General features: G+C 34.2%; 1 protein-coding gene across 1 annotated transcript in view; it reads left to right on the forward strand.

The window, feature by feature from the left end:
• The first annotated feature begins 950 nt into the window (after positions 1-950).
• Pum3 (pumilio RNA binding family member 3) overlaps positions 951-27,542 on the forward strand; it is a 34,288-nt gene continuing 7,696 nt past the window's right edge. Inside the window, exons 1-14 of the mRNA XM_047525855.1 lie at positions 951-1,035; positions 2,157-2,372; positions 5,694-5,829; positions 6,426-6,501; positions 8,353-8,446; positions 8,708-8,774; positions 9,426-9,600; positions 10,980-11,083; positions 12,477-12,555; positions 14,483-14,581; positions 15,408-15,461; positions 18,750-18,830; positions 25,958-26,100; positions 26,785-27,007. Coding sequence (XP_047381811.1) covers positions 951-1,035; positions 2,157-2,372; positions 5,694-5,829; positions 6,426-6,501; positions 8,353-8,446; positions 8,708-8,774; positions 9,426-9,600; positions 10,980-11,083; positions 12,477-12,555; positions 14,483-14,581; positions 15,408-15,461; positions 18,750-18,830; positions 25,958-26,100; positions 26,785-27,007 — 1,632 coding nt within the window. The remainder of the gene's footprint in view (positions 1,036-2,156; positions 2,373-5,693; positions 5,830-6,425; positions 6,502-8,352; positions 8,447-8,707; positions 8,775-9,425; positions 9,601-10,979; positions 11,084-12,476; positions 12,556-14,482; positions 14,582-15,407; positions 15,462-18,749; positions 18,831-25,957; positions 26,101-26,784; positions 27,008-27,542) is intronic.

A 27,542-nucleotide genomic window follows, 5' to 3' on the forward strand; every position in this document is an offset into this window, starting at 1 on the left:
TGGAAAATCCTACATACTTTAGCTTATACTTGGCAATAGATAGTTCATGTTAGCAAATTAAAGAATCTGAAAAGCCTTTTCTTACAGACTTAATGTTTCTCAAATATATTTAAACCCAGAATACTTTTTTCTTACCCATATCAATATCCTAAGAAATTAGTTCTTGATACTCCTGGAGCCTTATCCTGTGCCCTGTGGGGCACATGTTACTGTCAGACAGACTCTTTTTAAATAAAATATTAATTAATATTTTAACAATCTTATTTTGGAGTTCATTTCATGTTACTTAGGAGTCTCTAAAACAATCTCAAACTTGGACAGTGACCTTTATTTTAATTACATTGGGTTACATAGAGATCTTTCAGAGAATCATTTATTTTCTATTATTATATTTGAATATGTGATAAGTACAGCCTATTGTTTGTTCCTGGCCCTTTAGGGTAGAGACTAAGAAATTAAATGGTAATATTGTCATTAATTCATCACCAAGTCTTCTCAGATTATAAAATGCAGGTTCTATTTAATGGTCTGTTTTTAGCCAGTGCTGTTGCTGAAGTGTTGCCTCCGATACATCACACAAAACCAGTGTGTGTATTCTTAGTTTTTATGTTGGTATCTTCTTTGTTTTGGTGCTGGGGATGGGATCTAAATTACTCAGGGTCTTGCTAAATTGCCCTGGCTGGCATTAAACTTACAATCCTCCTGCCTCAGCCTCCAGATTCACTGAGATTACAGGCATACACCACCATACCTGGCCTTTTGATCATTTTTAAAGTCTTGGGAACAGTGGTTACATAATTGCTACACTTGTGTGGGTGCCTATGCTGTACCTTAGTGATTTTTATACTACATCTGAACTCAAGGACTAAATATGGCAAGGACTAAAATGACTTTTGTTTGACTAGAAGCAATTTGGTGATTCATTCTGGTTTTTGTCTTCCAGAGTTGCTATGATGGAAGTCAAAGGGAAAAAAAAAATCACAGGAAGGAGTACAAAGGCATCACAAGAAAAAAACAGATTTCATAAAACCAGTGGTAAGATAGCTGCACCAAAACATACTTCTCATATGGTTGTTTTGACCATTGCAGTTGAGAGGGGATGGAAGGTTATGTAGCAGATTCCAATCTGCATTCATACCTTAGGATTAGAGTTGAAATAGGAAGAAATGGGCGTTATTGTTTGAGTTAGCATGTTTCTCATGAAATTTAGAAATTTACAATATTGCAAGAATAATTGAGGCGCACTTTACTCATGAAAGACCCCATATCTCAGCTGTTGATGCTGTTGCCTCATTTTATGCACACTCATTCTCTGTATATTTAATGATTGGTAAATTTGGACTGGTTAATATGTACTGTTGACTAACCAAATACTTAAAGCTTCAGGATTATAAATTGTGATGTCTTTCTTATTCCATCAGGGGTCAGTATTGGGAAATAGAAAAGTTAAGGACTTTATAAATGTCTAAATGTTTCCTGAGCAATTTTTGTTTTTCTCTTTTTTTCCTTGTAATAGTCTTAAGGCATAGTTGTTGCTATTTTCATTTCATTTGATAGGTACTTAATTTGCAAGCTTTGTTGACTAAATGTTTTTATCAAACGATTTTATTATAGGTTTTAAGATTATTTTCCTTAAACTAGAAATTCTGAGAAATTAACATTTTAAATTTTTTATGATATACTAAATTTCCAGCCCGTTCATTTTATTCTTAGACACCTATTATGTCATTGTACTATTGAAAATTATCCATAAAGCAATATGGAGTCGTTAAAGCAGAATACCAAGGTATATGAATAATAATACCTCCTCTGTACCATATACTTAAAGCTCCAGAAATATAACAAACCAACAGCAGTGGTTATCTCTAGGTGGTCGAATTACAGATGGTTTTAATTATACATTTCTCTACTTCCTAGGTTTTTTATCATGAACTTGTATAATGATTTTATAATCAGAGTAAGAAGCGTTTGTATTTTGGTTTGATTATTTAAATCCGACCCTATTCAGAAGGGTAAATAAATATAAATGTATATTTGAGAGTCAGAAAAATGTTGTGCCACTAGAGAGCATATAATTCTTTATTGCAGATGTAATCCAGTAGGTAAAAGAAATCTTGTCCCAGAATAATTGAATAATTATTTATTGTTATGACTAGATTCTAGTTCTTCAAAAAGATTCCCCCAAAAAGTTAAGAATGGTGGACCTAAAATCACATCTAAGAACTTTGAGAAAAGTACTACAAAACCTGGGAAAAAGGGTGTGAAACAGTTCAAGAATAAACAACAAGGGGACAAAGGACTGAAGAACAAATTTCAGCAGGCAAGTAAATTCAACAAAAAGAGAAAATTCCAGCCAGACAGTAAAAATGATGGTAAGCACCAGTTCATCTAGAACTCTTTTTTTTTTTTTTTTTTTTTTTTTTTTTTTTTTTTTGGTGCTGGGGATTTAACACAGGGATGCTTTACAACTGAGCTATATCACCAGTCCTTTGTATTTTATTTTGATACAGGTTCTCACTAAGTAGCTGAGGGCCTTCTAAATTGTTGAGGCTTGCCCAAATTTGTGATCCTCCTGTCTCAGCCTCCCAAGTCTCTGGGATTGCAGGCATGTGCCACCACACCCAGCACCTAGTATAGTCTTTGCAGAGCCTTTCCCTACCAGAGGTAGCATCTGGACTATTGTGCACAGGGACTCTGGACAAGTACTAGAGACCTCATATTCTTGCTCCTTAAGTGGAACTTTAAATAAAGCATTCCTTTTTGTAGGCTAGAATTAATTTATTAATTCATTGATTCATTCAACAAATACTTGAGTTCTCTATCTTTGTGCTAGGAGGTGGGGCAAAATAATCACCATCATCAGTAAAGATAAAGACCCCCAACTAATCATAAAAGTTGATCTTAAAGAACCAGTGTGTCCCAGCTAAGTGTCAACCTTGACTGAGGAGGTCTTGGTGAACAAGGGATTTTATAGACTCTGCCCTTACAGAGCTTAGCTCAGTCTAATACAGTCAGCCCATTTGATGGCCGAAATCTAGCAGCAACTTCAGAGAGAATGTAGTGCACACATGATGTGATTTTAATTGGTTTAGGACAAGGTGTTCATTGGTTAGAAGTGTTGAAGCTATTTTTCATTGAAACAAACTGCTAATCTTTTCCTTACTATTTTCAAGGGATCATTTCTAACCCAGAGCTTTGCTCTTTGTTGTGTTACATGCCCATATTGTGTATTGTCCTGTGCTGGTTACATGTACTGATATACATGTACCTTCTTCCCCACTTCATGAGAATTTCTCTGGTGCCTTTGAGTCTTTTTCTCTCTAACACAAAATATATTCTAACACTGCTCACTCTGTGTGAGCCGAGACCACTGCCATTTCAGGTCAATTCTCTATCTTTGGACTTTGCTGTTATTCTACCCAAGGACCGCTCATTAGAGAGACAGCAATCTTAAGACAGGGAGCTGAGAAGGAAGAAGTGGAAGGAAATTTCATTGTTTCTCATTAGGCCTGCAGGATCCTTTCTCACTCCAGTCCTTTTCTTTTATCTTTACCTTTCTTTGCATTTCCTCCGCTCCCCATAGTTCCTCTTCCATCTTCTTTTTCCTTTTCCTTCTCTTTCCTAGCCTGGTGAGTATGTCTGAAATCTTCTTTTCCTTACTAAAGTTCTTGATACCTGCATTTGGAATATATATGCATTCATTTTGTGATTAAGATCCTGCTATACTATCGTGCTGTTTTCCTTTAAATCATGAGAGATGTCTTAATGTTTTAAAATGAAACTCTTGATTTTATTTTCTCCTATTTTTATATGAGTAATCAAATGTGGTACTAGATATCTCCAGAATTTGTATATCTGCTGAAACCCAACGTGGCATGTCAAGGGTAACCAAATATTTGTGAAATTACATTAACTCTGGGTCAGTAATTATCCACTACTGTGTAGTATATGATACCTTACTGTTAATGGTAAATATACCCTCCATTGCCTCTATTCCTCTATTACCAGACAAGGAATAAACAAATAGTAAATAATTAAAACATTGTAGTAAATTGTATGTAGCCATTAAAAATTTGGTTTTTGATGAATAGTTTCATTGAAAAGTGTGAGTATAATGTTAAGATGGTAAGATTATGAATTTTAAAAGATTTGTGTAAACCATACATGGGAAAAGGGCAAAAAGGAAACAATGTGTTGTTATACCTAGATTTTAGCATTCCTGAGGATTTTTTTTTTTGGCATTTTCCAGATTTTTGTAATTTTTGTAATGTATGTTTTTTGATCAGAGAAAGATATTTATAATAACTAATTTCCAAAGTCTTGCCTGCAGATTTTCATATAAATGATACCCTTTTTGTTAAGATTTTCTTTGTTTAGCCTTGTTTTAGTCAGCTTTTTTGGTGCTGTGACAAAAAGGATCTGACCAGCACAATTGTAGAAGAGAAGAGGTTTATTTGAGGGCTCATGGTTTCAGAGGTCTTAGTCCATAGAAGGCTGACTGCATTCCTTGGGGCTTGAGGTGAGGGAGAACATCATGGCAGAAGAGCATGGCAAAGGGAAGCATCTTGCATCATCAGGAAGGAGAGAGAGAGAGAGAGAGAGAGAGAGACAAACAGACTCCACTCTCCAGATACAAACTATCCAGATACAAACTATATATCCCAAATCCACACCCCATTTCCAATCTCTTCTAGCCATACCCTACCACTTCAGGGATTAATCCACTGATTGGCTTAAGACTCTTAGAACTCAGTCATCTCTTCTGAATCTTCCTGCATAGTCTCACATGTGGGCTTTTGGGGGACATGTCACATCCAAACCATAACAAGCCTCATTGAATTTTTGGTTCAGTTGATAAGATACTCAGATTTTGAAGACAAAAGAAAAATCATAGTAGAAAGATACTTGACTTTTATAACATCATTCTGTTTGTAGAAAAAGAAATTTTGATTATACATCATCATAATTAAAAGGCAGTTGAAGATTTGTCTCTGAATTGAATGCTGTCTCTACCACTATGGTTGTATGTCCTTGGACAAGTAACTTAATTAACTTTGTGGACTCTGTTTCCCCAATGTGGAAGCGGATGGGGATAATAATAGCACCCACTTTGCAGTAGTTTTGTAAGAATTACATTGACTTAATAAACAATTGCACTCTGAAGAGAGGTTGGTTGTACGTAGTGCTGGGGATTGAACCCATAGCCTCACACATAATAGGCAAGCACTCTACCACTAGGCTACATCCCCAGCCCTTGAACAGTGAATTTTTTCAGTTTTTTTCTGTTGCATTTTGGACTAATTTGTTTTCATTGAACTAATTTTATTTCACTGAATTAATTTGTTCTCATTATACTTAAAGTCCAATGACCTTAATTTTCTAAAGTAGAATTTTATTTTACAGTCAAAAAAGATGCTAAAGTTTTCCAATTGTTTTTATAATCCTTTTCCTTTTTGTTTTACCAGGTACCCTAGCGAGAATCAATAAAAAGCTATTAAATGATTGGTTTTAAACACATCTAAAATGTAGAAACTGCTCCAAAAATGCACAAATAAATTAGAAAATACTTTCCCCTTTCTAGCTTCCCCAATGAGTATTACCCTGATTAGTGATTGCCCTTGATATCTAATTCGTATTTGTTTATGGCACTCAGAATGTTAAATGTAATTGAAAATAATTTCTGTAACATCTAGAATCCGCAGCTAAGAAACCCAAATGGGATGACTTCAAAAAGAAGAAGAAAGAACTAAAGCAGAGCAGGCAGCTCAGTGACAAAACCAACTATGACATTGTTGTTCGAGCAAAGCAGATTTGGGAGATTCTAAGAAGGTAATGTACCTAATAGCATCCTTATTAGTTCCTTTGAGACTATAGAGAAGTAACAGTATGCCTTGTAACTAGAGAGATGTCCTAAAGTAAATGACATAGCAGTCGGCTTATTTGGGAGTACTCGTAACATTCCAGTAGGAGGCATCAGTGTTTGGGTGTCTGCCCATTGCAGAAATGTGTGGAATCTTTAGGACAGTGTCAGATACGTTTATGAAAATATATGAGAGTCAAGATGAATTTGACATCCTTCCTTGAATTTCTGAGAAATGAAGGACAATTTCTTATTGGCTAGGTTTTGAGATACTTAAGTATTTGGTATCTGAGACTTATTTTATTGTTTTCTTCACTTCTAAAGTTCTGGTTGTTAAGATTTAGATTGATGCATAAAATTATACCTTGTGAGATGAGTTTCTGCCTCTGAGAAAATTACTTTTGTCTGATGGCTCCAGAATGGTAATTTTAATGTCAGAGGTTTGCTGCCTTTGAATAAAAAATCATGCTAAACCTGGTGAATATACATCAGTATGGCATTTAATTCTATATGTTTAAAATAACTTCTTCACTTAGCAGTGTTTTCTCCCTCTTCTCATTTGTAGAAAAGATTGTGACAAAGAAAAAAGAGTAAAGCTGATGAGTGACTTGCAGAAGTTGATCCAAGGGAAAATTAAAACTGTAAGTAGTGCATGCTCATTATTTCAATTTTAAGCCATCCGAGTTGCCTCACTCTTAGGGAAGGTCAGTTAACTATTCATTACAGGGGAACTTGTCATTGTTTCCAGTTTATTTGGCTAAAAATTTCAGCTGTCTTTCATGAAACTAACTAAATAAGAATTTAATACAGGTTGCATAGACCTTATTTGAAATGCTTGGACCAGAATAATTTTGGATTGAAGTTTTTTTCAGATTTTGGAATTTGCATATACATAATAAGATATCTTAGTGATGGGCTCCAAGTGCAAACACAGAACTCATTTATGTTTCACAGACAACTTTATACACATAGCCCAAAGGTAACTTGGGCCTGTGTTAACTGCAACCCATTATTACTTGAGGTCTAAGTAGTTTTATATTGTTGCTGTTGAATCCTGATTTGTAATAAGCTTCCATTGGTTCTTAGAATAAATATGCAGTCACTATTCACTTATAAGGCAATAGATTTCAGTAGTTTTAGGGGAAACTTTGCCAACCCATATGCGTAGGTCTAACAGATAGCTACATTACAGCATGAGGGAATGTTTTGAAATGTCTAGACTTCAGCTGTTTATTTCTTATAAATTCTGTAAGATCTCTAGAATGGAAGAGCCCCTCAGATTTTTCTGTAGTCTGTTATCCTTAATTTATAAATATTTCACACTTGGAATCCTTTGTCAGATACCCTTAAGTCATTGCAGCATGGTAATGGACTTGGGAATTTGTCTGGTACTCAAATTCCACCTCTGTTTATTGAACCATTGGACAGTAACAATAACCTGTTTATTGATTATTTACTATGAGAAATTGTGCTAACCCGTGCACACATTGTTTCATTTAACTTATGTCATCATTCCTTTTGTACATTTCATACGTATGGGTCTCAGTGTAGTTAGGTAATAAGAAAAATATTATTAAAGCATTTGTATTGGTCATATAGTAGATACTCAGTATATTTACAGCAAGATAAAGTTTTATTATAGTTGTCCAAAATCTCCCTTAAAGAATTTTTGAAATCTCTGACTTTGTTGGAGATGTATCTTCACTGTTTGATTTTTTTGGTGTTGAAAAATTTGAAAGACAAAGTAAAGAACACTTTTGAAATAGACTGCTAACCTAGCATAGTAAAAACAGTCTTGCATGACTGATGTTTTATGGATGTTATTGTAGAAAATTGATCAGTGCATCTTTAATAACCATCTAATGTAGCCAGTACCTGTGAGAGGGAATGAGTTGGAGAATCAGATTTGAAAAACAACAACTTTTCTTACTATCTAATGGGATACAGGTGTGGGGATTATAATAGAAAGTGAGAAATGGATGATTAATTTTATGATATGATTGCCTGTATGTAGCAATGTAGTTACATCTTTTTATTTAGCAACACTTTTATATTGATCTCACATATCTTCTTTTGGTTGCCAAAGCCAAACATTCTTAGATCAACTTATGTAAAAATCATTAAATAGTAGACTTTTTAAACTGAAATATTACTCTTCTAGGGAAGGTAACTGTCAGAAAAACAAAAACTATAGACTATATAATCCTTAGATGATTTTGGTTTGGTTTAGATTTTAATTATAATGCTAGGCATATTGCAAAATGGTTAAATTTATCCTTTCCTCGGTTTCATTAATTATACTTATCAAGTACAATAGGCAGTAAAACCTCAAATGATGTTTTACATAATTAAAACAAGCATTTTTACACCCAGATAGTTTAAGTTTTTCTTTCAAGGAATTTTCAAAGAGGTGGCAACAAAACAAATAATAAAAAAGAAATACAACTCTTCAGAGAGACTTAGTCTAAAGGCTCCAACTGTTTCTCCTGCAGATTGCTTTTGCACATGATTCAACTCGTGTGATCCAGTGTTACATTCGGTATGGTAATGAAGAACAGAGAAAACAGGCCTTTGAAGAATTGCGAGGTATTGGTTATATATTTAAGGTGTTATCGTTGTAAATAATTCACTTGTTTTTTTCTTGGAATACCTAGGACTCCTAGAAAATAATTCTGTGGAGTTGTCTTCTACAGGACCATTTTTGGTTTTTATGTGTTCTTTGCCTGGGACAGATAGTTGTGTTTGTAGAACTATGCAATTTTTTTTTTTTTTTTTTTAGCTTTTCCCCTTGTTTCTGGAAAACCGAAATGAGTATATCAACTCATTATAGGGTATTTTGTTTTTCAGATGATTTGGTGGAATTAAGTAAAGCCAAGTATTCCAGAAATATTGTTAAGAAATTTCTCATGTATGGGTAAGTTGTGTTACTTATAAAATACATTTTTTCTTATTTTTTGATTCATGGATTTCATCTGCTCAAGTGTTGCTTATGAAGTCTGTGATCACATTAATGACCCTCCACAGATGCCTTTGAAGTTTTGGGGGGTATATCATCACTTTAGAAACAATTATTGAAATTAATGTGAAATTTTGGTATTACTGTTCCTATTCTTAAGAGACTATTTTTGTGTTTTGATACTCCTTAAGAAGAGAAATGGAATAATTAACTTGTAATTAATTAGCAGTATTTAAAGGGTAGAGGGTTGGAATAGCAAATGAATAAACTCTTGAGGAAGGATCAGTGGGTTAGGAAATGTCAAGATAGGAGGATTTCCTAAATTTAGGTGAAATTCGTCTTTGTCTTGACCAATCATTTTGAGTGTAATAATGTGCAAGAATATGATAACCACCAAGGAAAAAGGTGTAACATAATGTGGTTGACAAATGTATTCCTGGCTGTTATTATCAGTAGTTTGATTTTCCTGTTCATAAACTTTTTCTTTTCTTTTTTAAGGAGATCCTTTCACAAATATATATACTGATTAGTTGGCCTCAGGAGAAATAAATTATGTATTGTCATCCAACTTTCTCCTTTTATCATTTATTTTTTTTCCCTAATCTTTAGGGGTAAGCCACAGATTGCAGAGATTATCAAAAGTTTTAAAGGCCATGTGAGGAAGATGCTGCGTCATGCGGAAGCATCTGCCATTGTGGAGTACGCATACAATGACAAAGCCATTTTGGAGCAGAGGAACATGCTGACAGAGGAGCTCTATGGGAACACATTTCAACTTTACAAGGTGACATTTCCAGAAGACTTTCTTGTGTGTTTATTTTTTCTATGTGTTGTCGTTAACTTCAAGTGCCCTGTTGCCAGAAGGCATTTTTACTTCGATGCTTCTTTAACAGATCATCTCTTTTCTCGTAGATGATTTTGTCTCTTACTATAGTGAGCAAGTGATCATACTTACATATTTTTCTTCCAGAGCATTATCTTTAAATTGCCTTCCAATGAAACTTCTTTTGTTGCTCCGATCCTAATGCTCTGTTTGTAATGCCTCAGTACTTTCATTTCTGAGTCAGACTGAGGTCAAAGACTCTTAACAGATAACAAGCTTTGGAACCACTCCCTAGCCAGCTGGGGCTGAAGAGAATTGGGCTTGCTGTTGTTGCCTTCTCCCATCTTTCTTCATGATTTTGTGTTACCCTTCTCCAGATTGTCGAGAGAAGGAGGGGAATAGCGACATCCCACCATGGATAGAGTGCAATGACTGAATCTAAGACTAGACAGTATGGGACTAGGAGAGCTAGAGTCTGATCTGTTATAAACCATGGGACATTATTATATGTTTGTCTGAGGGATATGGATTGATTACTGGTTTCCCTGCATTAGGCAGTTCTGTTCCTGAGTTGAACTTGTTGCTGTTTTACTTTTGTAATACCTCACTTTAGGAATATGCAGCTAATGAAAAAACAGGGCAGCAAGATTTGTGATCCGACTACTTGATTCTGTGATTAGGCACATTTTGGGTCTTGGCAAGTGCCTATTGACTGGTTGACTTGATTGATTGGTTAACGTGGCTCCTTAAATCTGTGGATTCTGCATCCGAGGAGTCAACCAATCACAGGATAAAAATATTTATTAAGAGTTGCATCTATACTATATGCATAAATGTTTTTCCTTGACATTATTCCCTAAACAATACGTTGTAACAACTATTCACATAGCATTTACATTTTATATTATATTAGGTATTATTAAGTAATCTAAAGATGATTTAAAGTACACAGGAATTCTCAAGTATATTTGTATATTATTTATATGTACACATAAATTTGTTTATATATAAAATGTTACTACATACGTGTGTGTATGTGTGGGTTATAAACAAATATTATGCCTTTTTATATGAGATTTGTACATCCTCAGTGTTTTACAAACACAGGGATTCCTGGACCCAATCCCCTATAGATACCAAGGATGGTATCAGATGGTACAATCTGAGAATCAGATCAAGAATTACTCCATGAGTGTTTATGTAGTAAGGATTGAGTTATGTACTTAGGGAACACTTTAAATTTATTTTAAATTTATTGAAAGTAGGTATAATTGCTTTCCTTTGTTTTAAATGAAGACACTGATTAATTTCAGAGGGGTTTGACTTTTCTTTTGTTACAGTCAGCAGATCACCCGACTCTGGACAAAGTATTAGAGGTACAGCCAGAAAAATTAGAGCTTATTATGGATGAAATGAAACAGATTCTAACTCCAATGGCCCAAAAGTAAGAAAGATGTTTTTGTATTTTCTTAATAAATTTTATAAAGATATTTGAAGGAGGAAAGTTTTATATAACCCTTGCCCAAAAAAGTGGACATTTCCTCTTTGTCATTAATCTGTCCTAAATTCAAGTGTAAAAACTTTTGTTTGAAGCCTCTTTCAGTGTAAAAGTGCATCTTTTTTCCTTTTTCCGATACTGTATCTTGTAAAAGGATAACATGTAATAATGGTTTATAAACTTCGTTTAAGCAATAAAACATTTCTTTTTTGAGATGGGTGCTGGGGATTAAACTCAGGGGCACTCAACCACTGAGCCACATCCCTAGTTCTATTTTTGTATTTAATTTAGAGACAGTGTCTTACCAAGTTGCATAGAACCTTGTTTTTTTGCTGAGCCTGGCTTTAAACTGGGTTCCTCCTGCCTCAGCCTCCCAAGCTGCTGGGATTACAGGTGTGTGCCACCATGTCCAGAGACAAGGAAACATTTCTTCTCCAAAAAATGTTATATTGTATATGTTATATTGCATGGTTGCACAAATGTAACATTATTTAAATTGGATTGTAAGACTTAGAAACCCATGCATGTGGCCTTGGAATTGGTACCATAGGAATGCAGCTTCTGGGACTGGACTGCATGAATGACTCCTGCTGTCCCTTCCCCAACAAATACTAATTGTAACCTTAGACAATTTAACCTCTGTGCCTGGTATCCATATAGTGAAATTGGGATAGAAATGGTATATATGCCATAAAGTTTTTTAAAGATTAAATGAGATACTTCTGAAGAGTTCAAAACAGTGCTTTGCCTGTAAAAGCAGCATAATTTCTGCTGTTGACTTGGATAAAGCCTGTGAATTTACAACTTTGATGCCTAAACGTCAACCTCTACTTGTACCCGAGTTCACCAATGTCACACGATGGGTCAGTGATCAAATACGGTTATTGCTATTTCTTTCACTGTTTGATTCATTCAAGTTTCAGTTCTCTAAAAATTATTTTATGAACCTAATGTATTTTGAAGGGTGCTTTCAGAAAGAAAAGAGCTTTAAAAAAAAAATAGGTCTACATGTGGATTTCCAATCATGTGTTCAGTGCTGGGGGAGGAAAATAGAGTTATCCTTATTTATGAAGGTAGAGTATATTTTGAATGATGATATAATCTTTTCTGATAAGACAACAGAAATTTGTATTTAGGTCTTGGCTGTGGATGGCAGTCAATTTTATTGTATAATTTTTTTTTAATCTTAGTGCTGTTGAAAGATACAATTTTATATTTAGTAAAACTCATCTTACTTACTTAGATTATTTTAGTACCAAGGTTCCCTGTCTCTGTATAGCTGTTTTGCTAGATCTGATGAGGTTTTTTGTTTTTGTTTTTTTCTTTTTTCTGTTTTCAGGGAAGCTGTGATTAAGCACTCATTGGTCCATAAAGTATTCTTGGATTTTTTTACCTACGCACCCCCAAAACTCAGATCAGTAAGTTCTTGGTGTTTGTTTTTAAACCAAAGTGCAGAGAAAAAGCCATTTAGAAATTTTAACACATTGCTTTGATATGCATACTCTTTTGGAAATTTTAGAGTTGCTTTCTTATTTAGAATAGATAATTCGGTAAACTTCGTTGAATAAGCCTGCTAATTCGTTTCACTTTTTATCTTGAAAAATGATAGAATTGACCCTAGTTTTACTAATACCATCGCATTTTTATATTTTAATTATAATCCAGAGGGTATCTGCCAGATTTTTTGAAAATAAAGTAATATGGGAGGAATATTTAGCATTCAAGTAGTTTTTAAATTCAACTGTGCCAGTACAAAAGAAAAAACCTTGCTGATATTAAAAGGTTAGCAGAAGATACTTAATGTAAAACTAAATGGCCCATGAAAACCTGGACCTTATATGATAGAAGGAGAAGGAACAGAGAGTGAAGGTAAATTGCACTGCCCTTCAAGTTAGTGAAAGGAATACAAATGAGAATTCATCATTTAGTTCCCTGAACTTTGCTTGCCTCATCATGCAGTGAGCTCATTGTCCATTTGTCCTCGTTTTCAGTCACAAGGGATAACTAAAATAATGAATCTGACTTCTTTTAACAAATATGCCAGATTACATATTCATAAGAATTTTGACCCCCTCAAAATTAGCATGCAGAATAATTTCTCACTCGCCTAAGCTCATGGTTCAGCAACCATAGCAGCATCTCCTCTTTGAGGGATTTCTGTTTCCTACAGAACACAATATCTTTGCAGTTCTGTGTTTCCTAAGGCAGACTATATGTTCTGACTGGCAAAATGATCATTTGAATATATTCAGTGCTGCAAATCATTTATCTTTTTAGTGTTGACTGTGTTTTAGGAACAGAAAAAAAATTTTGGAACAGAATATAAAGTAATGAAAAAGAATCTATTCTGGCACTGGGGGGAATTTTCAAATGAGAGACTTATAAAAATATCATTGGGGATATTAGAAGCATAACTGGAATACATGTATAACTTTCTAACTGGATAGGTATGTTGGCTGAAATCTAAGTTCTGGAGGTTCATCCTGGGAGAGGATTATAAGATACTTGAGAGTGAAATTGCTTGTTCCTTATTGATGAAATTAGGCAGCTACCTTTCCATTTCCTGGCATGAGGCTTTGTATTTTGTTTTACAGTGGGAATAGACTAAAATGAGGGTCTGCAGGTATTAGCTGCCAGAATACATTTACAACCTGTGCTTAGACTTTGAAGATATGAATAAGAAACTGTATACACTGAAAATGAATGCTAAATATTAAATTAAGCTACACTACCTTGTAAAAAACTAAATGATTTGTCTACAAAAGTATACTTTATAGGTGAAGGCCTATCCTAAATTTTATACTATAGAGATTAATTTTCTTTGGAATGCAATTTAAGTTATTTATGATAAAGAATTAATGTGATTTCTGGAGATAATCCAGTGATAAACTTAAAAAAGGGAAACGTCTTTTTTAGAATGAGTTTTGGTTCTATTTATTACATACATGTCTCTTAGGGAAAAGCATTTTATATACTTTTATTGTTCTGTTAGAAACTCCCTTATCACTTCCACCTTCTAGACAGTTTATTCCTGGAAAATCATTTAGAATATATTATGTTACCCATATAGCCTGTAACATTTTTTAAATAGACATTGGTAAAAGTTAGATATGTTGTTTAATAGAAATTGCTTGCCAGCAATATTTGCTGCTTTGATAGAAAAGAATGTTTCTAGAATGAGGTTGTATTTTTGTCTGATTGTCTACAGAATTAAAAATTCAATTGTTTGCTACCTGTGTTCTCTACCTTTCATTTTCTGTGCCTGAGTGCTCTCCCATAGTCAGATAAAACATCAAAAAGAAGGAAAAAAAATAAACCAATGCCCTGACAGCATTTGTTCCCTAGGAACTAATTGAAGCCATCCGCGAAGCAGTGGTATACTTAGCACACACACATGACGGTGCCCGAGTGGCCATGCACTGTCTGTGGCATGGCACACCCAAGGTAAGTATTGTCAGTCAGGGCCATGTCTTGCTTATTCAAAGATTTTCAGTCCCCTGTAGTCTTTCCCAGTTTTGCATAAACATTATATCCTCAAGTTATGTCTCAGGGCCTCACAGGTACTTACCATCTTTAGACCCAGTATTTCTTCTCTGCTTTAGTAGAAACCTTGAGCTTTGTTGAAAGGCGAGAAAGAGTCTGTTAAGCAAGTAAACATAAGAGGTTTTTTTGTCTGTTAGACTATTCCTCATTTAATGATCATTTGTGATGGGGATGAGATAATGAACAACCACATGTGTGAGTGTTAAGTACGTGCTCATGTGAGTTTTAGGTACTTTGAGAAAAAAGATAAAGATCCATATTAATTACAGAATTTTAATGGAAATAACCATATTTCTGCCTTCAAAAGATAATTGTATTCTATCTTTCCTTATTGCAAGTTTAGTTTTATTCAACAAATGTATATTGAATACTATTTGTGTGCTCAACTTTTGCATTTAAAGATATTTCAGATATTGGATCAGAGATCTCTCAGGTCTTACTGTAAAAACTGGTTCACTGGGTTTGCATTGCTTACAACTTTAGGGTTCCCTCTTCATGTTTAGGGTTCATGTTTAGGGTTCCCTCTTCATGTCTAAATGGACTGTCACACATAAGTCTAAGATTTACTCTAAAAGGAATTAGGTATGTTGCAATTTTTCATTCTGGTTACAAAACTATTTTCACTAAAGAAAAGTATACCACTCAAATGAAATCTTAACAAAAAATGTTTAGGAAATAGCTTTAATCTATTGCTAAAAGTTCATTAAGACAATTTTTCCTTTTTAAGGACAGGAAAGTGATTGTGAAAACAATGAAGACTTATGTTGAAAAAGTGGCTAATGTAAGTACAATAAAAGTAAATGTTTCTTTTAGTTATTTTCAATAGTAAAATGAATTCGTCTTAAAGAAAATTTGGAAAATTCAAAAAATGTTCAAGAAAATTGTTTTATTTTAGTCTCTTTGTATGCATATTTTATATAATTATTTATAAAAATTGGAATTCAGACCACGTGTCTCTCTTTTTTTTTTTTTTTTTTTTTTTTGCAGTGCAGGGGATTGAAACTAGGACCTTGCACATGCTAGGCAAGGGCTATTAACTGATCTGCATCCCCAGATCCTTAAGCCCCTCCAACCCTCTCTTTTTCAAATTTAATATTGTATTGTGACAGTTCCCCATTTTTACTAGATATTTTTTGAAGGCTTGATGTTTACTAGTATCATTAATGAATTTGTCCAATCATGTTAATTAAATGTGGGAATTACTGCCTTGATTAAGGTATCTATGTCCATACCTCTCAAGGTAAATAGTGTCAGATTGCAGTTCAGAAACTTGGTATCAGTGTTCATTACCATCCCCCAAATTAAAATTGTTTCCTTTTTCTCTTAGAATAAATTTGCAGTGTGGTCATGGCAGTTTTGCTTCTTAGAATCCTTTGGAGATGTAGTAGCAACCTTCTAATGAAATTAGTGGACACAAAATTTTTCTGGGGGAATAATTGCCTCAAATTCTGGGGCAATTGCCTCAAAACTAGTGTTTGCATGTATTCAGATATTTTCTGCATTGCTATACAGTGACACTATAACTAGAATATATGTGGTAATAAATATAATTTTAATTTTTGAGTTATGTGTTTGATGATTTACTTCATCAGTAAAATTCAACTTAAGTGGTAAGTCAAAAGTATTTCATGACCAAATACTTTTTCTATGAAAAATCCAGTGGGAACTATAATCTCTTCTGACTTCTTAATATAGCAAGTGCTAATTCAGACACATAAAGTTGATGCTTGGTGATTGTGTACTTACCTATTGTCTTCTATAAGGTTGGAGATTAGTTTGAAAGCATTCAGAAGGCATTCTATAACAAAGTAAAATAGGGTATTCTCTCAAGCTATTTCTGCAATATGAGAATATTCTCTTATTTCTAAGTCATTAAGTAATTTAATCTTCATGTATGACATTTTAATTTGAATACTTAAATTAGAATTGAGTAAAAATAGAATGTTAATAGAAAGTTCTAAACTGTATTAGTTGTAAGAGATTTTTAAGTAATAAAGTTAATTAGAATGTTTTAATTTTACAGTTTGGTTATTTTAGGTAATTCAACAATCAAGTTTTTTGAGAACCTAATCCTACTATGGCATTGGAATGGTAATAGAAATTAATAATCCAATGTCTTTTTTAATCTCTAAGAGTGACTTCCAAAGTGGTGACATCAACTGATAACATAACTCATGGATTTGAGCCATCCATTATTTAGAAATATTTTTTAATTTCCAAATATTGATGATTTCTTGGTATTCTGTTATTTCAATTCTTTAAGTATATTGAGACTTGTTTAATCATATCTTAAGAAGAACTTAATATGAAGGTGTTTGTGGTATTCTATAACTGTTAGATCAAGGTGGTTGATAGTGGTGTTCAGAATACAGTTTTTTACTGATTGCTGTATTATTTTCTAGTTTTCTCAACTGCTGAGCAAAATGTGTTAGAACCTCCAAATATGATTATTGAATTGCCTGTTGCTTACTTACACTGTTAATATGGAATAATTGTACATATCGGATAATTTTAACAAATCATCATCATTGATCAGTATAATTCTGCCTTCAAAAGATATTATATCTGCCTTTTAAATTCAGTTCTCTACAGCCTCCTTTTGTATTTACCCAGAAATAGTGTACTCTTGGTCAAGTTTCTGTGTATGTGACTTCCAAAAAGCTCAAACTTGTGATTTTATACTATGTCCTGTTTTCTGTCTTGTCTCCCTCACTTAATTTATCTTAGGGACCATTTTATTTCAATACATATATATCTGTAGTTGTTACCTTTGTTTTCCAAAGAAGTTAAACCACTCACTTTGCATTCTCACCAACATAAAATGTGCCTGCTTTACTCCAACTTGTGATGGTAGTCTGTTTTCAGAGGTTTTTAACCATTGTCTAGGATAGTGGACAGTGGTGTTTCATTTTTTAAATTATTGATCTTAATTATTCCATTAAGGTATTATTTCATACATTTAAAGCCATTTTCTAAAAGGACTTCATTATTTTTTTAGTTGATTGTTGATCTCTAAATAGTAAATATATTAGACCTTTGGTGTTTTTCTCCAGTTTGTTTTACACCTGTATAATTAGCAAATTCCTCATTGTTTTTAATTAAAATAATGTCATGTTCCTCAGACCTTGCTATGAATGCATGCTGGCTTTTATCAAAAATCAATTCTCCCTAATTAAAACAGACACACACAACATTGATATCATATTCGATGATACTAACAAGAATATGCCACAAGCTTTTAAAACAGTTTTTTGTTTTGTTTCTGTACATACAGTAGGAGTTCTTTAAACATTTGGAAGACTATCAGCATTGGAAAAATAATTAAGAAGTGACTATTGTGAAAGCCACAATTGTGAATTTACATGAGGTCTTGTTTCCATACTTTTTTAAAGCATAGTTTTATCTTATTCTCTTATCATTAAGTAAGTGTACCTTTACAGTTTGTTTTCTAGTTTACTTACATTCTAATTATGTAGGATTATTTTAAGAAAATTTATAATATAGTCTAAGTACAATTGGAGAATACATGATAAAAAGATTATAATCCTTTATCCCAGAGATGACTATTACATTACAGTATTTTGTCTTCTAGAATTTTCTGACATGTATTATGATATTATGTATATGTGTAATTATATGTAAGCTTATATATTTTTGTGTGTTTTTAATATTCTCTCATTACCCCCCAAACACATACACACAATATTAATCTTATCACTTGGTATTTTCTTAAGTTTAATTTTGAAATAACTTTTCATTAACAGAATACCTATTTAGACAGGTATTATATCCTGGTTAGTCTGGGGCTCTTTGATAATGAAGGATATGCTTTTCTGTTTCTTTCTTTTTTTTTTCCTTTTTCCTTTTAATCAATCTTCTCTTTAGAATATAATTAACTAGGTCCTGATAAGAAAGGAAGTGCATTTGAATGGCTTTTATTTGTCTTGTTTAAATTGTGTTGGACAAGTTGACCATGTTAGTAACCTTTATGTAGTGACTCCATGGATAGAGGAAGAGGGAAAATCTTTGCATTTTTGTTTTAACTTTTATTGCCTTTCAATTCTTACAGGGCCAATACTCCCATTTGGTTTTACTGGCTGCATTTGATTGTATTGATGATACTAAGCTTGTGAAGCAGATAATCATCTCAGTAAGTAATTCTGATGGTCTTGGATTTAAGATGCATTGATATACCAGTTGTTGGTGTGTAACTTTGATTTTACACATTCCATATAAAGACTTCTTACCTGTACTCGTACCAGTTATTTCCTGTTATATTTTAGTTGTCTTAACTAAGTCTTACTTTGGAAATTTGCTCTGCTCCTATATAAATCATAACCTTGTCACTTGATATTAATACTGTTTAAAACATTTAAAAAACTGAGTAATTCTTGAAACTTTTTGTTTTGGATTAGGGCAACATGGGTTTTTTTTTTTCTTTTTTTTCTTTTTTTTTAAAGACCATATGAGAGACCAGAAAATGAAAAACATGGGTTATTCATCTGAAAATTATACAGACCTTTGTGTTTGGTACACATGAATGGGAATCTTGGAGAAATCTTAGGGCAAATGGTACTCAGAGAAAAAGGCGCATGGGTTACATAGAGAGTTTACCTGTTGTCAGGTGGTGGTGCTGTGGCCTCTCTGAGTAGCCCATCTGCACCCGTAGAACTGGGTGCGATAGAAAAAGTGTATCAACTAGTGGAAAGGATAAAATTTCAGTTTCTTAGATGCCAGCTCTAGGTCCCAGTGTGTGTGAATTTCTCATGCCCTTGCTGTCATTTTCCAACTTTGTTCTTCACTGTTTTAAGATTGTGATGACTTTCTTTAGGATAGGATTGTGGGAAGAAACAAATTGGCAAGACTTTTATGTCACAGACTGAGTGTTTTGACAAGTTCCTTGTGACTTTATTACCCTTTTGACTCCAATCAATAATGATTGTTTTTCATTCCTGTGACAGAAATGTGAGGCCATAGAATTGGCTAATGAATAAAGTTGTTTCACAAAAATGGAATCAGGCTGGGCTATTGAAAGTTTGCTTTTGTTTAATATTTTCACAACAACTAAAATTTGCATAACAGTTCCAAACAGATTTCAAGAGAAACCAAACTTCCTTCGGAATTTGTCAGAATTGTCTCTTTTTTTTCCCAAAGATTTATCTCCCTTAAAGTTGCTCTTACAACACTTTGAATTCCTTGTGTTTAACAGTTTAATTCCCACAACTATTTAACCCACATTCTTGATGACTGTCTCTCTTAGGGCAGCTTTCCCTGCCTGGCTTGACTGTTGATCTCTTGCCTGTAACTGACAAAAGCTCAACAGGCTATGTATCATTAAACTGTGTAGCTGGTGATAAAACTGTGGAATGCTAATTGCTCTTGCATTTCCCCACTCCACCAATCATCATGAAACCTGTTGCAGAAAGCAGTGCTTTTTAAAAATAACCAAGAAAGCCAAGTGTTGTTAGGCACACTGTTCAGAGTACCCAGACTTCCGAAATGTCAGGTTGAAATCATAGCCCGGTCAACTGAGGCTTACATTTTTCAAAATGGATCATCAAAATGAATACAAACTGTTTCTCACCTCCTTTGTTTGTTCTGCTTACCCTAAAGTCATTGATATGATGCATCTGGTTTGACAACAGTATTTCTAAATACCAGTTGCTGTTCAATGGCAAATAAATATTGGTACATATTTTTAAATGCCTCAACTAAAATTATACGTAAAGGTATAAAGGATCATACAGGGAAAACTTAGCCACCCAACAACTGGATAAAGGAGCAAAGCCTGACAGATACCCTTCAAAGTTTAAGCCTTTTGATTACCCATCCCTAATACAGTATTCCACACCCAGCCCTTACCTGCTATGTGAATTTGACATTTATTACTCTTGTACATTTTCTTATCCAGTCGCTATATGAAGGGTATATATAATATTGTATGTTCACAGATTCTGTGCATGTGATATTTTGTATATATTCTGTAACTTATTATGTTGTAAGTTTCATCATTGGGGACCAGCAAGCCATTTTTGTAAATGACCAGATAGTGATTATTGTAGGCTTTATGGACCTTACATGGTGTCTATCTCACATTCCTGTTTGATTTGGTTTTGCTCTTTAACAATCCTTTGAGATGCAAAATCTATTCTTAGTTTGCAGGATATACAGAAATAGGCTGCAGTCTGAATTTGAGTGTGGACCTGAATTTGCCCACCTTTGTCCTTGGTCATTTATTTTTCAATGCCAAGTAGTATTCTATTATGGATACACTGTAATTTTTTTTTCCTGGTGATAGATGTTCAGTTTTTTTCTTTCTAATATAGTTTTTAGCACTATTTTAAAATTCTTTTTAATTTTTGCTAATGCAGATAATTCCATTAACAATCAATCATGTATATTTTCTTGAGCATGTGTTAAAAGTTTGTGAAGGTATTTACTTACCAGAATTGCTGAGTAATTCTGTACAAATATACTACATGTAAAGTCCTATGTTTCAGTATTTTACACCCAACCACTACAAAACCTATTGTATTATACAGGGTTTTTTTTAAATGGCCAAGAAAACTTAGTGTTGCTAAGCATTCTGGTCACAGTATCTGGATTTACTGAAATGTCATATCAAAATCATAAGCTGATAGTCATTCCTTGTTGTCTGTTAAGACCAATCAGGTATCACTCTTTGATCTCCCTGCCAGATCTGGTCTGCCCATCCTATCAACTGCTATTGTCTTTGTTTTTCCTACCCATTCACTTAGCAGTTAATTGTGATCTGACACAGGGCTCACAAACAGAAAAACGTCCATTGACTAAACAGGTAAATGAATAAGGCAGGCCAGATATGAGACAAGGAGGTAGGCATATGAGCAATGGAGAAATCACCTGCCCTGTCCAAAATGATGGCCACAAATCACCTAGGCCTCTGGGAATGTGAGCGCTAAGGTGCTAGACCTTCCCATTTTTGTTTTTGTTTATTTTATATTTAGATAAAATACACATAACACTATGTGTCATCTAAGTCATTTTTAAGTATACAGTCAATAATATGTGCTGTACTCACATGATTGTACAACCAGTCTCCAGGACTTTTATTTTTCAGAACTGACAAACCCTATACCCATTAAATTGGATCTGCCATTTAAAAAAAAAAGAACGTATTTTTTATAACAAAACACTTAGGCTGCCTGGTGATACAACCTTCCCTCAACCCTTCAGTTAGTATTCATTATTTAAGTCTCTTATATTTCTTTTTAATTCCATTAATTCTTTTGCTGCTTCTGCTAGATTTTAGCTTCTTATGGGTCATGTAATTTGCATTTCTGTTTTCCTTCACACAGAAACTCTCATAGAAGTGCTTACACCACAGGCTTGGTTCTCAGTAATTTATGTTGCTTTTTTTTTTTAGCTTTTAATTTTTTACAGACTGCATTTTGATTCGTTGTACACACATGGAGAACATCATTTCATTTCTATGGTTGTACACAATGTAGATTCATACCATTCATGTAATCATACATGTACATAGGGTAATGATGTCTTTCTCATTTCACCATTTTTCATACCCCCCTCCCTCTCATTTCCTTCTACATATTCTAAAATTCCCCCATTATTCTCTCATTCCCTGCCTCCCCACCCCCATTATATACCATTCTCCACTTATCAGGGAAAACATTCAGCCTTTGGTTTTTTGGGCTTGGGGCTTATTTCACTTAGCATGATATTCTCCAGTTCCATTCATTTATTTGCAAATGCCATAATATTATTATTTATGGCTAAATAGTATTCCATTGTGTAGATATATACCAGAGTTTCTTTATCCACTCTAGTAATTAGAGTAATGCAAATTAAAACAACTTTAAGATTTCATCTTACTCCAGTTAGAATGGCTTTTATCAAGAACACAAACAATAATAGATGTTGGCGTGGATGTGGGGGAAAAGGCACACTTTTACATTGCTGGTGGAGTTGCAAATTGGTGCAGCCACTCTGGAAAGCAGTATGGAGAATCCTAAGAAAACTTGGAATGGACCCACCTTTTGACTCAGTTATCCCACTCCTCGGTTTATACCCAAAGGACCTAAAATCAGCAAACTACAGTAACACAGCCACATCAATGTTTATAGCAGCTCAGTTCACAATAGTTAGATTATGTTGCTTTTTGTATTTCTGTCCCTAACAGAAAATGCGTGTATGCTCTAACCTTCCTGTGTACATCTTTGATTTTGACTTTTACCCTTGCTCTTTGAGAGAGAATAGGCAAAACAAGAGTGCCAAGAAGTCTGGCAAGGGCTTAACGTTAGGAGATCAGAACTGGCCAAAGGTGTTTGGGCAGAAATAGTTTTGGAACACAAGAATCTAGAACTTCATGAAACACGGGAGAAAGGTCTTTTGTTCTTTCCCGTGCTCTTTGTTTTTGTTTTGTTTTTTGAAGCGTAAGAAAAAGAAGTTATAAAAACTGGTCCTTGTTTCATTTTCTCTAATTCTTGTAAAGTATAAGATAAGCCAAACTGAAAATCAGACTGTCATTGTTGGTGTTTCTTTTGTGAGAGTGAAAAAACTTGACTCTATCAGCTTTATTTAATCTTCATTGTTGAGGATGCTGTATATTCAGTGGTGTGTTTCAAATATGAAAATAATTTTTTTACAGCAGCTTGCCCTATGGATTTTCTGATTTGCTCATGGTAATAGCCTGTGTGTCAGGCAGGTGGGTCATTTCCTTTACAGATAAGGGAATTAATGTGCAGGGAGGTCAAAAGATTTGCCAAAGGCTTCCAACTTGACTTTTAAGACTCTGGAGAACAAATTAAGCACAAAACCAGCTATGCCACAATTGTTTCCTACCTGTTTGTTTATCTGTATTAAAGAAAGTATTTGGTACTCTCCAGGAGATGATCTAGAAATCTCTCCTCTGTAACCCAAGTTAAAGAGAAATGGGGTAGTACGCCACACCATAACAACACTTATATACTGTTTTCTTTACATTTTTTCAAAGATGTATGATTTCAGAGGTAGGGAAAACCTAGAATGAAGGTGAGATGGGGGAGAATTAAATACTACTTGTTTAAGTAAATGTTTTTTTAAAAAAATATTTTTTAGTTGTCAGTAGACCTTTATTTTGTTTATTAATATGTGGTGCTGAGGATCAAACCCAGTGCCTCACACACTAGGCAAGTGCTCTTCCACTGAGCCACAACCCCAGCCCTAAATAAATGTTTTTGAGTCTCATAAAATTGTATTATAAATATTATATATTTTCAAATTTTTAACTAAACTTGAGTTTAGATCTAAATTCCTTAATTACAAACCAAAAGTCAGTGAAGATCAGTGAATTGGGGGGTCTTGTCCTTGAATATATTTTTGATGGATTTTATGCATTTCTTAAAGTTCGAGTTTCTTGAGTTTCAAAACTATTTCTGCCCAAACCATATGTATTGAGTTAGTCCAAAAGTAACCATTATAGTTGTTCACTATTTATCCCTCTGCCTTGTTTTGACATTTCTCTCATAAAAACAACTTTTAAAGGTATTCTAGAAGGGTTTGTTTTTTAAAGAACAGCAAAGGGTTGATGTTAAGACTATGGAAATTGACCCAACCTACTGTGTATCATTCTCAACTCTTTCTTTCAGTGAAGTAACAGATCAGAGAGCAGATTTTATAAGACATCTGTCCACATCTAAGTTGACTGAAGTTTAAAACAGATACCGAAAGATATACTTAAGGTCCCCCTGTACGGGGCACTGAATGTCATCATCAAAAAAACATAATGTAATGAGTCCAGTTTTGTGCTTATTACTTACATAAGAGCTCCATATTCTGTAATAAGTTTGGATTTTTTTTTGGTCTGTCTTCCCTTGTATTGTGGAAATTTTAAGTTCATTTTCCCAGGGTGATTGAAATTATATATCTAGTTCAAGGTGGTTAGATTTATTGAATCTATTTTGAAAGCTTGTATGTTTAATATAGGAATCATTATGTGACTTTAAACTTCTTCAGAAGTGGTAAGAGCTAAGTGAGGATTGGAGTAATGTTAACCAGGCACTGTGGTTTCTTTTAAAAAAGAACATGGTACATGGAAATCTGGAGTTTCATCATCAACCATGGAATCTTGAATTTTGTTGTATCATGGCCTTATAGTTCATAACTCACCTAATTTAGTTTACTTCCTTGCATTAAAATTACTAACTTTATCATAGTAAATAGATAAATTAGAGAAGAGTTGACCTGAACATGTCATCTCATAAGTAACTCCTCTTCAGAAGAGGTTGTATGATTTCTTTGAAAGAGACTAGATTTAGAGTCAGGGTACTCGGACTGGTGGGCCCTTCTACTGAGTCTGCATGGCCTCTGGCAAGTCATCTCTCTCCTTTCCTAGTGCTTATCTGTAGACATGGCTAGTGGAACTGAATTCTTCCTTTGGCCTCAGCCAGTTCTAAGAATCTGTGGTGCTGAGATAGTCGTGAATATAAAGTTTGTTACAAGAAACAAGAATGTGAAGGGCGAGGAAAAGCAGATGACTTTTCTTTGTGTTTCTCTGTCAAGAATAAAAGAATTTTTAAACAGTGACTTTCTGTCTTTGAAAACATCAGCAAATTTGCATAGGCCCTCTGTTGAGGTGGGATAGTTTTGCTTGTCACTTAGATTGCAACCATAGAAAAGGAAGTTCCTGTGCCTGAGTATATTGACTGAAAAGACCATACAGGGTAATTTGTAACTACTCTGGAGTCTTTCTGGATTTACGTTCCCTTCCCACTCTTCTTGTTTTTCTCTATAATAATTAAATAGCCTTCATTCTCCATGAATAAGCAACCTAACTTTAAAAGCATTTTATCCATTTTTTCTGTTTAACAGTTTCTCTATCTCCCTCACATAATCAGCAGGGAAGTTCTGAGAAGGATGTTTTTCATTGAGGCTGTGGTTAAGTGCAGCTACAAATTAACCATCTACTCAGTGACCCCAGCGAGAACTGTTCCTTAGGAATAGGAATAAGAAATACTGGTCATAATGATTGAAGATAACTACTTTAAATATGTTGTAAGGCCTTGGTCTTGATCAGTTAATACAAATGGATTGTTCAGTGATACTAGTCACAGTAGAGAATTGACTCTGTTCCAAATGTAAATCTGTTTGTACTTTAATGTGTCAATTCAGAACTCACTCCACTTTTTCCATTAAATACATGGGAAAATAGTTATATGTATATTTTTCATCACCATTCAAATATCAACCATAGATTACAGATGTACATAAAATTTGATTTTTTTATTCATAATTTTATAGGAAATTATCAGTTCCTTGCCAAACATAGTAAATGACAAATATGGAAGGAAGGTCCTGTTGTACTTACTGAGTCCCAGAGATCCTGCACATACAGTACGAGAAATTATTGAAGTTCTGCAAAAAGGAGATGGTAATGCACACAGGTAAAAGCTAGTAGAATGGTTTGACTACTTCATTCCTTTGCTTTGACTGTTCATTAAATTTGAGTAGTCTGTGCTTCTAGAAGTCTATAATCACATATCCATAGTCTCTCTCTTTCTCTCTCTCTCTCTCTCTCTCTCTCTCTCTAAAAACTTCTCAAGAGGTGAATTTTGTTTTCAATCCTGTAATTTTGACAGATTCTTAAAGTTCTTATCTTGACAAGGAAATAAAAGTGTCATGCCAAAAGAATGCCTCATAGCTGATATTCAGATGCATGGTGCATTTTTTGTTTGCTTTATTTTCGAAACTACTATTACTGTGGTTTTGAGTACCAAACGAAGGGAATAGAGTCCGTAAAGTAGTCTTAAGCATGTGTTATCTTATGGAATAATTTGTTGTTGTTTGGGTGTTTGATTGGGCTTTTGTTTGGATATTTTGTTACTGTTGTATTGCATAAACTGAGCTTCATTTGTTAAGTGCTTGTTCTGTGCCAGGCACTAATCAGATTCTGCGGATGTGAAGATGAAAAATAGAACATAGCCTCAAATCACTCATCATCTATATGCTCAACAGAATTGTCAACAATTAGAGTGTGACACAGACTCTGGTACTTGCTTGAGGATTTTGTGATAATAGGATCACTGTTTCCTTTGCTACATCTTACCTCATTCAACATATTCCTACAGTAAGAAAGACACAGAGATCCGTCGTCGTGAGCTCTTAGAATCCATTTCTCCAGCTTTGTTAAACTACCTGCAAGGACACGCGCAAGAGGTGGTGCTAGATAAGTCTGCGTGTGTGTTGGTATCCGACATTCTGGGATCTGCCACTGGAGATGTTCAGCCTGCCATGGATGCCATTGCCAGCTTGGCAGCAGCAGAACTACATCCTGGTGGCAAGGATGGAGAGGTAATGCGCTATTATACGACAGGCAGGAAAACTGCAGGGGCTATAAAAACTCAAGTCAACTCAGTGAGAACATCACTACAAAAAAGAGTTTTAACAATAATTAACTCACCTCATACTGACAGTACATTTGAAAATTGGGAATTCAAAATGACATGCCATTTCAGTACTTGTATTTCTCAGAAATGTACACTGATTCATGTTAGCTACAGAATAAAAGCACAATCTTAGTGATATTCTATGTTGTCCATGCTTGGCCCCATATTACTTTTCCAGAATATTCCGTACTCTTAATTTCTGTTTTGAATTTGCTATGAATGTTGGCTTCTTCCTCCAACCTGGAATACTGCCCCATTTCTCCATTTCCCTGTGTATTTCTATAGAAAGCCTTAGTCATCCACAGTCTTCAGAATCTTTCATGAATTCTTCCCTAATTTCTCTTCGTTAAAAATACTTGCTCATTCTGATTGCTCCTGCCTATATTACTTGGACCTCATATTGTTTTTCATTACATCTTAAGTCCACTGACTTACGAGGC

Source organism: Sciurus carolinensis, chromosome 14 (genome assembly GCF_902686445.1).
Source record: "Sciurus carolinensis chromosome 14, mSciCar1.2, whole genome shotgun sequence".
NCBI classification, from domain to species: Eukaryota; Metazoa; Chordata; class Mammalia; order Rodentia; family Sciuridae; genus Sciurus; species Sciurus carolinensis.